The sequence below is a fragment of the Chanodichthys erythropterus genome, chromosome 12, assembly GCF_024489055.1.
Source record: "Chanodichthys erythropterus isolate Z2021 chromosome 12, ASM2448905v1, whole genome shotgun sequence".
Classification (NCBI taxonomy): Eukaryota; Metazoa; Chordata; class Actinopteri; order Cypriniformes; family Xenocyprididae; genus Chanodichthys; species Chanodichthys erythropterus.
In genome coordinates, this window is record NC_090232.1 from 43523746 (window position 1) to 43542422 (window position 18677).

The following is an 18677-nucleotide window of genomic DNA, read 5'->3' on the forward strand; positions in this document are numbered from 1 at the left end:
TTTCTCTTCAGCATCCATAAGCTTTTTATTTGCCTTTAATTTGAATGGGTCGGCATGACTAGAATGTTCTGTCGTTTAGCAGTCGATTTGCTTTCTGTACAATGAGAATCGTCTTCTTCCAGATGGTGAGATCGGGTGTTTTTGTGGTGGATTTGAGTGTGTATTTTGACTACATCCCAGCTAACAGGAAAGATACTCAGAACACTGGCTAACATTCTGGCAGGGTTCTTTGAAACGAAAGTTCTGAACAAACATAACAGATCCTGTAACATAAATAGAATGTTTGTTTAAAGTTATTTGGTCTTTAAATGTTTGGTTCAATGCGATTTCACTTTTTTAACTTTAGTTAGTGTGTAATGTTGCTGCTTGAGCATAAACAGTATCTGCAAAGTTAGAGCGCTGAAAGTTCAATGCAAACAGAGATATTGTCTTTTAAAGTTATGGCAGTTTAATGCCTACAAAAACGACTGGTTTGGACTACAACAAGCTTCTTCCGAGGTTGGTTACATCATAAACCCTGCAATTAACATAAACCCTGCCCACGGGAACATGCAACAAAGTGGGCAAGGCTATGTCACGCGGGATTATGGAAGTGGAAGAGTTGTCTACAAAAAAGATAATAGAACCCATAATCAGTGATATTGTGTACACTGGATGCTGTGCTGAAGTTTAAGTTTTAGCTTTTAGTATGAATATGTTAGCCTTAAGGTTGTGAATAACCGAAACAATGACAAAATTCGCATTTAGGAGATATAAGCGTTCAAAACTTAGTCTCTCACTTGCACTAAAATGGATCACGGATTTTCATGACATCACATCACATTTCAGTTTCTCGTCAAATCTTTGGTCCAATCAAATGTTCTCTAGAATCTGAAGTCCCGCCTCCACCTAGACTCTTAGAGTCTCAACACATTGAATACTGCTGCTCGTTCCAACACTCTTCAGTGGGCCTTTAAAAGCAGAAGCTGTTGTTTATGGGCCCCAAACTGTAAGTACGTTTTATTGTTTGTTCTTTTAAATGTATTGTGTTGCTATTTTTTGGTTGCATCAAGGACGTAAACAAAGACCAACGCCTTTTTGCTTTGCTAGCCAGTTAGCTAAATTCTATTACATTCTTCTCCACTCTATTACATTCTTCTATGTTCATAGATAAACAGTTGTTCATGCCATAAATTAAATGATACCTTTACAAAAATGCTACTACTCAGTCATGTATTCGGCTACAGTAAAGCTTTAATCAGGATAAAACCATATATTGAAAGCTAACAAAAAGCAGTAACATTTACAAGTGACAGCATATCTAAACACTTTGACACAAATACAAAAGTAAATGCTTACCACTTATAAACATTCTTTAAAAAACGTGCTTGCAGAGGTTCTGCTTGACCCTCTTCATCATTACTGCTATCTGGTCTGATTCGGGCTCAATTTGATACAGCAATATAGACGCCATTATTTACATTTCCACTGAAGCACGTCACAACTTATGGTAAGGGGCGTGGCATTTACGGACAGCAAATCACAATACACTGGGCCAGCTGACCAATCTGAGCCCATTGCGTATTTTGTAAGGAGTGGCTTCATAGAACCAGGAAGTCAAACCAGCCATTCAAATGACAATGGAAACAGCGGTCTAGAATAAAGGTAAAATATATGAAAAATACAGCATTTAAAAAAAAAAAAAAAAACAAGTATTAAGACATGTTAAACTGCGCTCCATAAACACAATGAAGCCTAGAAAAAAACATTGAACCACCCCTTTAAAGTCCCCATGAAATCAAAATGGAAGGTTTTTTTTAGCCTTTAGTATGAATATGTTAGCCTTACTGTTATCTATAGGCTAGTGTGCTCCAAAACAAAGTCAAAATTCACATTTAGAAGACGAAAGCATTCAAAACTTAAAGTCTCATCACTTCTGCCAATATGGATCAATGAATTTGATAACATCACGCTTCACTTCAGCTTCTCATCAGATTTTCTGTCCAATCAAATGCTCTTTAGAATGTAAAGCAATTTTCCTCTTTTCTATCAGTCTTTACACCACAGGGCAAGAGCTTACATGTCTCTCTCTGCCTTTATATTTGTACATTTAATGAGAGGTACCCCAGAGACGTGGGCCTGATTGCACCGAGGGGCTTGGCATTTCCCTTTTCTCTCATTAGCATAATTTCTATTTCCATTGATCATTTATGAATATCCAGACTGCATATATACAGATTTTCATGATCTGTGTGTGGAGGATGTGGGTAGTGCTCTCCTTTGAAATGTTTCCTGCTGTTCTGTGGCAAAATTTCCCCCCATGCTGCGTGTGTTTGATGCTACGGTGTAGATTATTTTAGGTTAGTTACACACCCTTTTGAAGAACTGTAGTTGCTAATAGACTTTAGAGTAGACAGTATATTTAATTTAGTGAGAATGAGGCTTTGGGCAAGATGCTTTAATGCTAATGCTGCCCAAGCTATAAGCTAGTAGTAATTTAAAGTAGTTCAATTTAGAAAAAATAGTTGGTCTCAATACAAGCAAACAAATGTGCTAACTGTGCTAAAGTTACAAAAGAGACCGTATCTTGTAGATGATTTAATTATCAGATATGATTGTTAAAAAGAGCAGTATGTACCTGGCACAAATAAGGATATCAGTACCCTTAAAAATACGTTAAATGTAATGTTTTTAATTTACTCTTACCTAATAAAACTAAACAAAACCATATTTTTTTACATACATAAGACCATTCAAGAAAATAAATACTTTCTGGATCACAATTGACCGATGAATGAATTGGTTCTGTGAATCATTTAATTTAAATGAACCAGCTGAACGAACTGACAGGTTGAAATCAATCTGACTACTATGCTAATCAGACTATGCTATTTGCTATATCTTCCAATGATATTCTGAGTATTGTCTCTGCCTTGTTTTCAATATGCCATCTTCTTTGCCCACTTGTAAATGAAAATGCAAAAAACATCTGCAGCTTCCGCCTGGGCTTTGAGATTGGGAGCAGTGGCTGGAGGGCTTGTGATGAATGAGTCAAGTGTGGCATGAATGCTGTTTTCTTGAAGCCAGGTTGATAAAGAACCTCTTCAGACTAGATCGGGTCTGGCTCTCCTGAGGTGTACGGCCAACAAGTCATTAGCCATCGTGACAGGTCTCAGATGGCATTATGTCCCTGCCACTTCATGTGAATCACATCCTAATAAGTGTTGTGATGAAACCCCACACCCTTTCTGCCTTTCATTTGTTTGATTTATAGGACACTGCCATTAATCGATTGTAAAATGGTTTTGTTTCATCAGCATCAGAGTTGTTCTGCTGTCACATGTTGTACAGCTACTCAATTTAAAGTAGTTGCAGTGAAGTTAAGTTGTTGCATATTAAAAGTATAGCTAATGGCACAACAAATAGGATCTGATTATTTTTTACTTAGTTCTATATAATGTATATTCATGCATTGTAAATATTGAAATGTTTTACTAAATAGTTATTGTACTCAAAACAATTAAATTACACTACTATGACTCAAATGAAGCACATTTTTAAACTATATTAATGAACTGAATCACTAAATAAGATCAAATTGACTTTTCTAAACACTATTTTTAACCAATTAATTGAAATGAACTGTCTGAATGAATCGATTTGATTAAAAATCAAACTTATTGTAATTGAGTGAACATTACTGAGTGATGAAAGTCTCAGTCTCAGCATTTTTTAAATATGTTAATTGAAATGAAATGTCTGAATGAAATTGATTCAAATTGACTTTTCTAAACACTATTGAGTTGATTTTAAAATCAGAAAAAAAATCTGTGAGTCTTTTTTAACAATTTCATTGAAATCATCTATTTCATTTAATTAAATTTTGTGAACACTATTGGGTGGTGACACAAATGATTAAGTAAATCAGTTTTTAAACCAGTCAATTGAAATGAACTGTCTATAACTCGAAGGAATCCGTCAATCTTTTTTTGAAGCAACTCGTTGAAATGAACTGTCCCAATTTGAACACATTTGAGTGATGACTCAAATGAATTGGCAAATCTTTTTAAACCAATTCATAAACAAATGAGCAGCCTGAATGAATCGATTTGATCAAAACAAACTCAAATTAATAAATTTTGTAAACACTATAGCAACACTGACTCAAATCAATTAGTGAATCTATGTTTTGCCCCAGTTCTTGAAAATCAACCGTCTGAACAAATTGTTTCTCTAAAGAAATTTTTGTGAATACTGTTAGTTGAATAATCAGTGAAACAAATTGTCCTTACCATCAGATTCACTGCAATGAAATAATGTCTTGTTAAAGCTGCAGTCTGGCATTTTTCCTCTTCGTCGCCATCTCTGTTTGAAACCTGCGATTGCAGTCATATGCAGAATTATTATCTATACGTTTGTACAGATTGTAGTTTTGAAGGATAACCAAAGTAGGAATTTTCACTGGAAAATGTCATCTGAACAAGTAAGTAACAAGTCTGCCACTTTCGTTCCGACCAACTGAGGAAAAAAGCATTAGGCCTACAATAAACCGCGCTGCCAATGATGATTAAATCTAACGATCGCTTAGCTCATATCGCATCAAATCATGCAAATTATTATTGTTGTTATACTTTGTTCTCAAATTGTTAATGTTAACAACATCAGCAATGCAATTTGCATTAATGGCATTTAGTGTGTATTAGCGTTACCTGTAGATTTCAATTTCTGAAGCCACAGTCCAAAGTCTTTTGCTTTTTGACTAAAGGTGAATCTCCAGTTGTCACTGATGATTGTCATTTGGATCTTTCTGGATTACAATCCACTATCAAAATGACAAGTTTAATTATTTCAGCTGCTGTGAGAACAGACTATAAATGATCCGCTACAAACAGCGTCCTCACGTGATAAAGCCGACTAGCCTGGACTCCTTCCTTTCTGTTTACGGACGTGATGTAATGACGCACAGACGAACTGCTGCATGCTCAAATTTCCCACGGAAATTCACCAGGTCGCTCTTATTATAATACATTATTGCAAGCTTACCGTTGTGAATCTAGCTAAGGAGATAGTTTTGAACACTGGCTGGTTATGTACTTGCTCAAAAATTTATTTTGGATCATTTTTAACCAAAAAAAGTTACAGACTGCAGCTTTAAATTATACTGCTAAATTTGTTGGAAAAACAAAAATTGTAGTTAAGTTAGTGAAGTTGTCTTTTATCTATTTGCTCCCCCACACTGATATTAACCATCAGTTTGAATTTTTAGCCTTTTGGAACATATTCCCTGCTGTGTTGTGTCATTATAGACCTGTTAAATGAATCCGGTGGCTTGTATTATTGATGTTCTCTCATATATTTCACTCTCCTTTGGTGTGCGGCTCATCCCTTTAAGCAAGGCCTTTTATTTGCTCAGAGCCGCGATGGTTAGAGATCCTCCCGGGAGCCAATTATCTGAAGCCATGAGCCTCGGCTCTGTGAGTCTCGCCCGGATACGCTGATCCAGGATCAGGACACTAACGCCATCTCTAATCTTCAGCATCACAAACAAACTTACAGACTGACTGGTGTCCAGCTGAACGAGCAGGAAAGACGGATGTCACCGCCCGGCGAGACCGCACAGCTTCTCGCCATTATGCACTTGCCCTTTTCACCTTGTCGTTCGAGTGTGGATGGCGTTCTGTGTTTGATGCCATCTAAAGAAATCTCACGACTGCCATTAATACCGAACCTGAATTGGATACTTTTGATAGAGGCGCTTTGTCTTCAGCCGCTAGAGGACTTTCTTCAAGGCCTTATCTAACATCCAAGCACTTATCGTTATGTGTTCGTTCAAGTGGACACATTTATGATTGTATTGAGAGAAACTGGAATTGTTGCAACTGTTGTGACGGTGCCGCTGTAGGCGATTGAGTTCAATACACATAGCAGGGCTCTCATTTATGAGTAATTGATGGAGAAATATTTTAAATGGCAAATTTATTATAAATGAAATCCAGATGGGACTAATAACAGTAAAGTCATTTGCACCCTTTGTATGGCTGAACTGAATTATCATAAAAGCACAATAAGTGTGATTATCATTGAAACACAGTCTGTGAGTGTCACAGTAGAGAATTGTGCTTATAATGTCAAATTATGCAATTTAAGGTTAATAGTGGTATTCATTTATAAGAAATTTGATTCATTAAACGTGTTTAACAAATCAAATTTCTTATAAATGAATAATCTACCTACTTTATTATATTATATTACATAATGATAAATATAATATAATGATATATATATATATATATATATATATATATATATATATATATATAGGTTGGTAAGTAGTTCATGTCTGGCATCATTCACTTTCAGTCCATTTTGAGACATGTCGTCGTATTTGCAGACAGAGTTCGTATATATAAACATCCCGAGGGTCAGAGAGAGTTTAATGCATCATGAAAGGGTAAATTATGACTTTTTTGGCAACAAACTGTGTAAGTGGCCATCAGGGGGAAAATGACCAACTAAAAATGCATGATATATTCCTTTTAAAAGAGCAATTTCTATTGCCTACCAGTGTCTCCTGAGCTCAGATGAATCGCAGGCCGTGATGTTCAGGAAGTGAGCAGCATTCACGCAGGGATTGTAATTGGTTCGGCCGGGTTTATTAGATATATTTCCGTTCAGATTGCTGCATTGATGTTGTCACAGTGTATTTTGTGCACAGTTCTGTAATCACACCTGTTTGATGATGAGCTAGATGACTCTCTTCATCTCCCTGCTGTTATTAATTCTGTCTCTCTCTCTGTTGTTTCTCTCGCTCCTGTTCGATGTCCACCAGCTACAGCACAGCGTATCAGTGCATTTACTATCCTCCAGATCAGACGGCCAAGGCCAGGGAGATCCTGTGTGTGGTGTCTCAGCTGCAGCCGCACATCTCTGCGCTGGCCGATCAGCTGCTCCAGGCGGCCCAGCACTGCTACACCGACGCTCTGAGAGACATTCTCAAGAGCCTGGAGGAGAAGGTGAGACCTGGATCTGTGTGTTCATGGAGTTAAATTGATCGAAAGTTATGGGAAAGACATTTATAATGTTACAAAAGATTTCTATTTCAAATAAATGTGCATTTGAACTTTCTGTTCATCATAGATTCATGAAAAAAAATAGTTTCTACAAAAATATGAAGCAACGCAGCTGTTTTCAACATTGATAATAATCATAAATGTTTCTTGAGCATGCATCAAATCATCATATTAGAATGATTTCTGAAGGATCATGTGACACTGAAGACTGGAGTGATGATGCTGAAAATTCAGCTTTGCATCACAGGAATAAATTATATTTTACAATATTTTCAAATAGAAAACAGTTATTTTAAATGGTAAATGGTTAAATGGTTTGATCAAATAAAAAAAAATTAAAATATATTTCGACCCGTGTTCTGTTCCTGGCTCAAGGTCCTTTGCCGATCCCGTTCCCCTCTTATTCCACCCCATGCTTTCCCATGCTCAAGAAAGGACAAAAACAACAACATAAAAATATAATAGTATCTCAATAATACTCATATAACACTATAATTATTTATATATTATATGAATATGTAATTTTTTTTTTATATAATACAAAAAATATTTTTTAAATAATTAAAAATATTATTATTATAATTATTATATATTAATAATTATCTTATGATAATGGCATATATTTAATTATTATTATAATCTATTTTAATATTTTCATTTCGATTTTTCACAGTGTTTTTTCAAGATGATAACTGGGCGTGAGGTTTCGGTAATGATTCATCATGACTCATCAAAAAAAACCTTTGAAAAATCTTTATGCAAAAGACTGTTTCAGCCAGTGTCCTTGAATACCCGAGTCAATTAGGAATTACATAAAGTTTTAAAGCAAAAGTAAAATTTAAATAAAGTATTAATCTTCAAGTCGGTGGTTTGGGAGCATAAATGTAAAATGAGTCTGAATCATGCGGCTGATAGTGAGTCTATTAATAGTCCTGCAAATGTTCATGCTTTAAGGGCAAATATCTTTTCTAATGAAATACATTACTGTCACACCCAATTTATTCACATTCTGAAGCTGCTGGTGAATCAGTGACAGAAATGTGTTTCTGCCAGTGACTAACACTCACCGTCTGGGTCAGACAGGAGTACTGCGGCCGTACTGTGGTGCAGGAATTGTATCAGATGGTAATACCATGGTGCTTTGATGTATATTGCTCTACTGTATAATTACTATATTCATACAGCATAGTTGTTTTAATGGCATTACTATCCTGGAAAGGCCTGAAAACATGGTATCACCATGGTACAATGAACAAAAACCATGTAAACCATATGCTCAATCAGTACAACACTGAATCTGCTCTGTTGTATCACGTGTTTCTGTGGACAAAACGTTCATGTCTTTAAGCCATTGTCATCCCGTTCACTGAGACCACCAAGTCTTGGCCTGAATCGGGTCATTTTGCAAACATCGAGGCTCTTTGACAAACGGCCATCGGTCTGTCACGTTCCTGTCTGCCAAGCCCAACAGAAGCCACCAGGCCGAGTGTCTCGTTTGGAGGCCTTCATGTTTTATGTTTGTAATTAATGAATTACATCTGGTGCCGTCAGTGTGCAATCTGTGACACAGAGATTGTTTCTGCCACAGCGGAGTATCGGCAATCAGCCGCCTTCATTACTTAATTCTCTCTGCCGCCTCTCTTCACCTCCTTGATTAGAAGTGTGACGGCCACCGCATGATCAGGCGCTAAAGCTGCCACGCTTCTGCTGATTGAAATCTCCAACCGTGAGCGAGTGTTTGCGTGGGTGCGTGTTGATGTTGTATTAGATCCGTACATCTCTACACGCACACAGTCTAGGGCGGTGACAATTATTTCATTTTATTTTTTTATTTTATTTTATTTTATTTTACTTTATTTATTTTATTCCAAACAACAATTTATAACCAATTTACAACTTATTTATTTGTTTATTTATAGAGCTATCTATAACATGGACCAAACCTCGACTGTAACTGATTTGTTTAAAAAATGTTTTGTTTTGTTTTGTTTTTATTTTTTTTATTATTTTGATCAAACAGCAATTGTATCTAAGTTTGTTTAAAATGTTTAGGAACTATGTAGATTGTTTGTTTGTTTGTTTGTTTGTTTGTTTGTTTGTTTGTTTGTTTGTTTGTTTGTTTGAGCTGTCATATTAACAAAGTAGCAATTGTAACGAAGCTGATTCAAAATGTTTTAGTATACTTTATTTCATTTTTTCATACAAACAGCAATTGCTTTGTTTTATTTATATTTTGTTCACTATTTTTGTTTTATTATTTTGACCAAACAGAAATTGTTACAAAGTTTATTCAAAATATTTTTTGTTTTGTGTTTTATTTTATTTATTCTTTTATTTATTATTTAGTTTTTTATTGTATTATTTTATTCCAAGGATTTACAACCAGCTTACAAACTATTTATTTATTTATTTATTTATTTGAGCTATCACATTAATCATTATTTTATTTGTTTGTTTGTTTTTTACTATTCTTGTTTTATTTATTTTGAACAAACAGCATTTGTAACGAAGTTGAATCAAAATATTGTATTTTATTCATTCCAAACAGCAAATGTTTTATTTATATATTTTTTTAAATTATTTTTGTATTAATATTTATTATTTTGAACAAAGCGCAATTGTAAGAAAGTTGATTCAAAATATGTTTTGTGTTATTTTATTTATTTATTCATTTATTATTTAGTTTTTTATTTTATTATTTTATTTTATTCCAAGGATTTACAACTAATTTACAAACAATTACGTTATTTTACATTTTCACATTAATAATTATTTTACGTGTTTGTTTGGTTTTTTAGTTTTTTTTCTTCATCATTTTTGTTTTATTATTTTGACCAAACAGCAATTGTAACGAAGTTTATTCAAAATATGTATTTTATTTTAATTATTTTTGTTTTATTATTTATTATTTTGATCAATTAGCAATTACATTGTTTTAAAATATTATTTTTTTAAGGTTTCTCTAATTTAAAAGAGGTAAGAGTGTTTTTATTAATTTTCATTTGTATGCATCAATATAAGTGCATTTAGTAGTTAGGAACTGTTCAATTGGTGCATATAAATGAAGATAAATCAAAAGTAAAATGTGTTCATGTTTTCTTAACGTGTGGCAGGGAACAGTTTAATAAACATTTATTGAAGTGGCAAAAGAAAGTTTAGGTAGCTGAGCTCCAACCCCATATGATAAATGTCTGAACAGCTCTAAGTATACAAGTCTATTCACCTTTCATGCAGCTGTTGTCACTGCTGCACACGTCTGAGAATGAACGTTTGGAACAAATTCCTGTTCTCAGGAATGTGGGTTTTTATAATGACATGGAACATTCAGATCCTGACGCATGATGAGGCATCACTCACAATGACACTGACAATGAAAAATCGACCCACAGGAATGCCACCCTGCTGCCAGTAACTCAGTGTGGAGAACGTGAAGCCGACCAGGCTTGTTAAAATGCCATTAAGATTAAACATAGCTGCATTAAAACATACCGCCATTTCAGACAGGTGAGAATCCAAACAGAAGAGTCGAGGAAGTACAATGCTGGAGAATTTGATGAATTGTTGGGTGTGATTATCATATCTTCATTAATCATTGGTGAGGTTGAGAAAAGGTAACAGGAGCGTTGATTTGGTGATATGCAAATGTCCCATCCACTGCTGTTAAAGTAACAGCAGCATCTGTTCAGTTCCCCCTGAAATACGAGCACATAAGTAAACCTTACTGGTACATTGGAAAGATAAGCGAGGCCTAACTGGGTTCTTTTCTGCTTTTTTAAGCAATGCCACAGCTCTTTGAACCCCAATAGTGCACCTTTAAAAGTTACCTCTCAAAAGCGCTTTACAAGAAGCAAAAGTGAAGTTAATCTTAAAGTGAAGCTAATCTGTCAGAATGGGTTAGCATCTGTAGTTTGTGCATGTGCTGTGTGCAATAAGAACTTTATTACACATAGCAACTTTGAGGTGAACTTTAGAGATGTCCAGAACTTTCAGGGTTCTAATTGGTGGATTTTATTGTACTTAATTAAACAGATTAATTAAATATGTTCAACAGTTTTATGTTGGAATATGTTTATTTTTTGAGCTTTGATAATGAAATTAGCAAATATATTTTTCACAGACTTTCATTTATAAATAAATTTGACATTAAAAAGTTCTTTCTCAGATACAGTTTCTCCATGACTCATAAACAATGAGATTTTCATTTCTAATTTTTGGACTTGTTGCCTATGTGTCAGTTTCTCCAAACTTACAAACATATACATATGTACAAGTACCTACGAATATAAATGAGGTTGTCCTGCTAATTTTCAATATCCCAGTGCTTCTGAAGATTAATTCAATCATATATTGTTGTTGTGCCAAGACCTTGTTTCAGAAGAACCAGCGCCTCTTTTGTGTCTCTCTAATTCTTCTTCCTCTTTCTTCTGCATTCTCATACTTCACTCTTCTCTTTCTATCGACTGTGCCATCACTGTTTGCTCTTGTCTGCTTATTAGTTTTCTGATATGCTTCTCATCCCCGTCCTTTTAATCTTTGTCACACACTCTTACGCTCCGTTGTAATTTAATGAAATGTTGGTTATTAAATGCTGGGTTATCAAATGCACCCTACTCTCTCTCTCTCTCTCTTCAGACAGATCAGTTTGTTCGTGCTCTGAAAGATGAGCTGGTGAAGAGCGCCCTCCTAGCGCTGCATGCCGCCCGTCCCGGCTACGTCAGCAAAAGTCAGACTTCTACTCCATCCAGCCCACCCAAGGCCGACTCGCCCCCAGGCGTGACCGAGGAGCCGCACACCGTCTGCAATAATGTTGACGGCACTCAGACGCCCCCGAAAGAAAGCAAAGCGTCTCCTCTCCGCTCCGACTCCATCCCGCACCACAAAGAGTACGACGAGGAGGAATGGGCAAGTGTTGTTCACTTCTGTGTGTTTATTTGTTAGATAGGGTTTCAAGTCAATCATTATAATCAGTAAATAAATCACTTGAAAAAACTGTAGAAATTAGGGCTGTCAAGTGATTGCAACTTTAAATCGGATTTAATAACCTTAGATATGCTGATTAATTCATCTAATTAATTGCAAATTAATCGCACATCGATTTTTTGTTTGACAAATTATGGCCAAAAGATCATTTAAAGTCATTATTGTGTAAAATATTTTAATTCATGATAGAATTTATTACACATAATCTTTTAAGGCTACAATGTTGTTGTTGTTTTCAGAAGCTGCATCTGAAGTGGCGTTTAGGTATATTTACACAGGCTGTTTATTGCAGCTCAGAAATGGCTTGAATATGAATGAAAAATGAGATGTCACTCTTAATATGAAACTAAAACTGACAATAGGGGGCAGCATTTCACTGTCTTAATGGGTGAGTCATTCAGCCGATTCATCTAAATGGCTGATTCATTCAGGAATGAAGCAAGTGAAGCAACTTTATTAGAGCTACATGATTAATCATTAAAGGGTCATGAAACCCTAAACCAAATTTTAACAGAGTTATGTGTGTTGAACATCATAGTAGTCAATGTTACCATTCGAAAACTAGTTAATTTAAACCTTTTTTGCGCTAATTTCAGCTTTCAGGTTTAAATTTGTCTTTGTGTAAACATTAAAGGATGTGAAGTTTTCTTTCACTATAGTATGGTGATGACTCATCAGTGTTTCATTATTATTCATGAGATCGCGATCTTGATTCAAACACTCATGCGATCTCATACCTAAATGACAATGAATCGTCTGTTTCTATTAAACCTTTGACAAAATCATACCGGAACACCCTAACCTGTGTTGGCGCTGCCACTGACCCAGAGAGAGCAGTTGTCATATATAGGTATGAAACAGCTTCACGAACAGTCTTTTTAACCACACAGTATCATTATTTATGTGTTACAAGTATTCTTATTATTATAAAAGTATTGGGATAAAAGTTTATAGTTCAGATATAAACACTGATGTCTACAGCAGCGATCAAAATAGAGCAGATCGCCTTTTGAAAGTAAGTTGGCGCCTCAAATAACGATTGTATCATTATATTGTTTCACCAGTAGGTGGAGACAAGTGACTGTTAAAAAGTGTATTTGTCATTGAATCATTCATTCAAGAGATTTGTTCAGAAATGCTGATTCATCTAGTAATGAAACGAGTGAAGTATTTATAAGTGAGTCATTGAATCATTCTTCCTTCAGATTAATTAAACCTTTTTAAATAGATATCATCAATTAGCATTTTGTCAGAACCTTTTGTTTAATTGTCCGTTCAGAATCGTGGGAGAATCACAATCTCTATTTGAAACAAACAAACAAAAAACGTAAATCTCAATTTATCCAGAATCGTGCGGCTCTAGTCTTTATGAATCATCACTGAATCATTGGCTCACTTGATTCTTTAAAAACCACAGGTTCATTCAGTTATGAAACGCTGATGTGTTGCACGACAGTTCTGCTCTGGCTTTGTTTGGAACTATTTTCATTGGCAAAATTGAGTAAAAACAGACAATATTGTGTCTAAAATGTAATGTTTATTGAACTGTTATTTAAAATCAATATCACATTTGCAATCATTCAGGTATTCAAGAAAAACAGCACTCTTGCTCATGTGATATTGCTAAACTATATCATATGATATAAATAACCCATACAGGGGTCTTTTTTGCCCTCATCTTGAATTTTACTGGCATTTTAACTGACGCAGTCAGTCGTGGCCCTGCATCATTTTCTACTACTGCATTTTTAACTCTTAGTAATTTTGCATGGGCAAATACCACAGATTGTCTTCAGAAAATGTAGTGAATGAATACTAATACTATATAACTACATTTTGCTCATAAACACTGTTTTAAGTTGTTTTTACTATTTAAACAAACCCTATAGTATTAAACTGAATGGGTTCCTTTTGTAAACTGATATTAGTCTTGCTCCTCATGTGCTGCTTGTCTCTGCAGCTCTTCACAGAGACTGACAGAAGCAGCTGTGCTCTGATGTATTTGATAGGATCTTGAGAGGTTGAATCATTCCACAGAACTGGAGGCGAATCAGGGATACGGTTAACAACCAAGCCAGTGGCATTAGCACATGCGGCAAGCCACCATTAGCATCTGTTAGTAGAAACCTTTGCCACAGTAACTGAAGGATGACCGCAAACTACAACCTCGTATTAAGGGGCTCAAGAATGTGTTCTGTTTGTTTAGTCAATGGTGCTGCGAAACGCGGTTGTTAAACTGTGGTGTCTAGATCCTGTAATTGCCTTCAAGTGTGTGTGTGTGTGTGTGTGTGTGTGTGTGTCATAACCATGGCTAACAGGAGAGGATTAGAGGCCAAGATAAGACAAGCATCTCTAATCAATGCCAAAATAACTTGTGTGCCCTTGAGGTCCACTCACAGAGGGAAGGAAAAACGAAGCCTGAAGTTTGCTGTACTTTAAGCTAGACTTCTCCCAATATTTATAGCGGATGTATGTTGTCATTTTTCTCTTAGCCAATAGAATTCTATCAGCCAATGCAGAAACGTAGTAGCAAGCAGCAAGTGCTAAGTAAAAACATTATGAGAAGTCCTTTTATTTTCTCTAGCTCTCCATAAATAGGTATGATAAAATGGAAAATGCAAGTATTTTTTTTCCTTTTTTTCCATTTCTTTTCCTCCTGCATCACATCTTTTTCATCTTTTGGTGCTCTAGATAATATTCCAGAGTGAAAAATTATTTTTGCAGTAACCAGTAACATATTGAACTTGAGCTTGATGATCCGAGCAGTATGTTTGTGTGTGTGCAGCTTCTACAGTGCTTTTTAATGAGACCATATTACAGAAACATCCTGACTTCGTAACCATGCAGAATTTCAATTAGGATCTATATATGTTCTGTTGAACTCATCTAGATCTTAATTTAACATTTAAGGAAGTTTCTGCAATAAAGCCCCAGAAGTGGAAAACAGGCAAAGAGAAATTATTCGAATGGAAGTGTTATTTGTGTGTGTGTGTGTGTGTGTGTGTGTGTGTGTGTGTGTGTGTGTGTGTGTGTGTGTGTGTGTGTGTGTGTGTGTGTGTGTGTGTGTGTGTGTGTGTGTGTGTGTGTGTGTGTGTGTGTGTGTGTGTGTGTGTGTGTGTATATGTACTTTGTATGTGTGTATAACAAAAAAGTGCATCAATCATCAGTGTAAATAAAAATTGATTATACTATATAATATATACATTATATAATAAATGTTGATATATAAAATATACAAAATTATAAAATTTATTATAAACATTTTTTATTAAATTAAATTAGTGACAGTCTTTGAATGGAGGCTTGTGTTCATGTCTGACTATTTTTTGCCCCATAATAATTGCAGAAGATGCACAAAATAAAAAAAGTCTTATGGACCATGTAATAATTATTTTTAGCGACTAGCGCATCAAATGGGAGAGAATCTCCCAAATTATCATTGCAGAATACAAGAGTCACTTGTACACTCAGTGCTTGTCACGACTGTGGCCGGTTTACATGTTAGGTTTATGTGATATAAGTGTTGGTCCATTAACATTTACTTTGACTCTTCTAGGACAGGGTCTGGGCCAGTGTGGCGAAGAGTTTGAACTGTGTCATTGCCATGGTGGATAAATTACAGGAGCAGGACAACAACAACCAGGAATCAGCGCCCTGCCACACGCTCGCTGACGTCATCACCTCACACAGTCCTGGTACGTCTCTGTCCAACGATAAACCAATGCTAATTACCAATTCTAATACCAAATGATCAGTCAGAAGCTCAAGCCTGCAGCTGCACTGAGCCATTGAATGCTTAAAGGGCACCTATTATGCCCCTTTTCACAAGATGTATATAAGTCTCTGGTGTCCCCAGAATGTGTCTGTGAAGTTTTAGCTTTTTATTATAGCTATTTATTATAGCTATTTGGGTGTGAGCAAAAACACACCATTTTTGCGTGTGTCCCTTTAAATGCAAATGTGCTGCTGCTCCCCGACGTTTTCCAGAAGAGGGCGGAGCTTTAACAGCTTGCACTTCAGTTGCTCAACAACAACAAAGCTGGAGAATCTCACACAGCCAAAATGAGGCAACAACACTCTACTACAACAACTCTTCCTCTTCTCTAAAGCAGCGCAACATGGCCTTGCCCCCTTTGTTTGTGTTCTCGGGGACGGGGTTTATGTAAATTTTGGGGTTTGTGATGACACCAACCCGGGAAGAAGCTTGTTGTAGTCCCTACCAGCCGTTTGTTGTAGTCCTTAAAAAGTGATTTCTGTAAAAGAAAATATCTCCTTTTGCATTGAACTTTGAGCGTCGTAACTTTGCAGATGTTGTTTATGTCCAAACAGCAACATTACACACTAACTAAAGTTAAAAACCCCATTAAATGTTAAAATAATAAATCAAATATGCCAAACGGATGCTGGAATGATCAATTAACTGCTTAAAGGTGATTTAGTTTCCTTTTGTGGTGAAGCATAAACTGTGAGAAGAGAAAAACAACTATTTAATTAAATTAGTTTACATTAGTAACATTGCTCGGGATTGATTATGAAAAAAATTGTTACACTTCATGCTCCCCCATTATGAGGATTTGAAATTGCATTTGATTTATCATTTGAATTTTGGTCTGAAAAAAATCTCAAGTAGAGAATAGTGAAGATGAAACTCAAAAATATAATTTTGTTCCTCAGAATTTTAATAGTAGTAATATTCCACGTTTCACCAACTTTAGGCATGCTAGATGAGCTTCTGATGGCAAATTTTCCACTTTGACTCTTGACTTTTCACTGGTTTTACTCCTTTTTTTCACACTTTAATAACATCCCACGTCTTTTTTTCCCAAGCACATGTCAGATCTGTCAGTTGAGAGATGAATTTTAGCAGCATCCACGGATCTTCTGTCAAACAGGAATAGTTAAAAGCAACTTCTGACACCCAGTGCTATTAAAGTGTGAAAAAACTGTACAAGCGATGACAAGCAGTACAAGAGTGCAGTTTTTAATCCAGCCGATGCTGCCATCATTTGGACACCATTTGAAACTGCACTTTGAGGTTCTGCCTGCTGCAATCTACAATATAATGAATTTACTCATTAGCAATGATACTTTTTGTTATTCTAAACTCATTTTAAACTTAATTTCTGATCATTTTCCATATATTATTAAGCAAAGGTTGGAATTCTAAGCTAACAGTATAAACCTTCAGAATAGGTTATTGATTCTCATTGACTGTAAACTGTTTAATTTTCACTTCAGAAATCTTGCGTGCTTTGTTAATGTCTAAAGTAATATAATTACTGAATTGTTTGTTTATAAGAATGCAAATGTGTGCTAATGTTTTCTTCTCACACAAGACTGCATCTATGCAAGATCTTTCACAGCAGTATTTACATGTTGTGTGATAATGGTAACATTTCATTGCAGTATAAAATACTATTGTGTCTGTGTAAATACTTCACATAGCACAAGGAATTGCCCTTCAGTCAAAGGCATGATGTAATGAGGTTGGACCGGTTTAGGTTGATGTCTCATGTCATGCACAGAAAAAATTAATTTACTGAGCAGCAATACAGATCAATAGTGTGAATACTCCCAGGGTGGAAACCAAACTATTAAATTGACTCTGCTTTTGGGTAATGGGGTCATTAAAAAAAGTAGTTCAATGCAGGTGAGTATGCTGCCAAAAATCTGATGACTAATGCAAAACGCATTCAAACATGGATCTTGTTGCAAAACAAATGCCATGAAAGCAATTGAAGCGCTTTTCTCATGCAATTCTGTCCAAAACAACTGATTTATTACGATTTACTGAGCTGAATGACAAAATGGCAAGTATAACAAGCTAGCGCACGTGAAATTTCAACAGGGCAGCTACATTTGACGTTTAGAATGGATTTTTTTTTTTTTTTTTTTTTAATGAGGCAAGTGTCTTAACATGTTACAGTCCTTTCCTCTGGTTTCACAGACAAGGCTTAATTCGAGTCCCTGACTAAAATGCATGTTTGAGCTGTTTGTTAGTGCCATTGTTTTGGCTCAAAATCAATTTGCTCATCATAATTTTTTTAAGTATTTTCAAGTAAAAGACTCATTTGATTCTTATCTCCTTATCTTTGTGTGTTTAATACACCAGTGGTATTATAACAATAATGTTAATTCATATAAATAAATATTGGTATCATTAGTATTTACTGTGATTAGTGATATATAAAACATATCAAAATATATATATATTTATATATATATATATATATATATATATATATATATATATATATATTACAATTCATGAGCAAGTTGTTGAATCATTTGTTTGCTCAGTTCATTCCAAACTGATGTCATTATGAGCGAGTCATTGAGAAATTTGTTCAAAAGAACTGATTCATTCCGAAATCAAGGAAGTGGCTGCCTGTATGAGGGAATCGTTAAATCATTTGCTGTACCGATTCATTAGTAAACATTTATTCATTTGGCAATGAATTAAGTGACTGTCTTAATGAACGAGTCAATCATTCAACCAATTAATATCAAAGCACTGATTCAGTCAAGAAGAAAAAAAAAAAAACAAGTGGCTGTCTCTATGAGTACAGTATGTTGCTAAATTATTAATTTTAACCGATTCATTCAAAAACGTTGATTCAATGTTGAAGCATGTGACTATCTTTATTT

The 18677-nt window shown here is 35.2% G+C and overlaps 1 protein-coding gene across 6 annotated transcripts in view; it reads left to right on the forward strand.

Moving 5' to 3' along the window:
• inpp4b (inositol polyphosphate-4-phosphatase type II B) overlaps nucleotides 1–18677 on the forward strand; it is a 208034-nt gene that overhangs the window by 143098 nt on the left and 46259 nt on the right. For all 6 annotated transcript variants that reach the window (XM_067404889.1, XM_067404894.1, XM_067404890.1 and 3 more), the window contains 3 exons: nucleotides 6809–6992; nucleotides 11682–11951; nucleotides 15586–15724. In XM_067404889.1, coding sequence (XP_067260990.1) covers nucleotides 6809–6992; nucleotides 11682–11951; nucleotides 15586–15724 — 593 coding nt within the window. The remainder of the gene's footprint in view (nucleotides 1–6808; nucleotides 6993–11681; nucleotides 11952–15585; nucleotides 15725–18677) is intronic.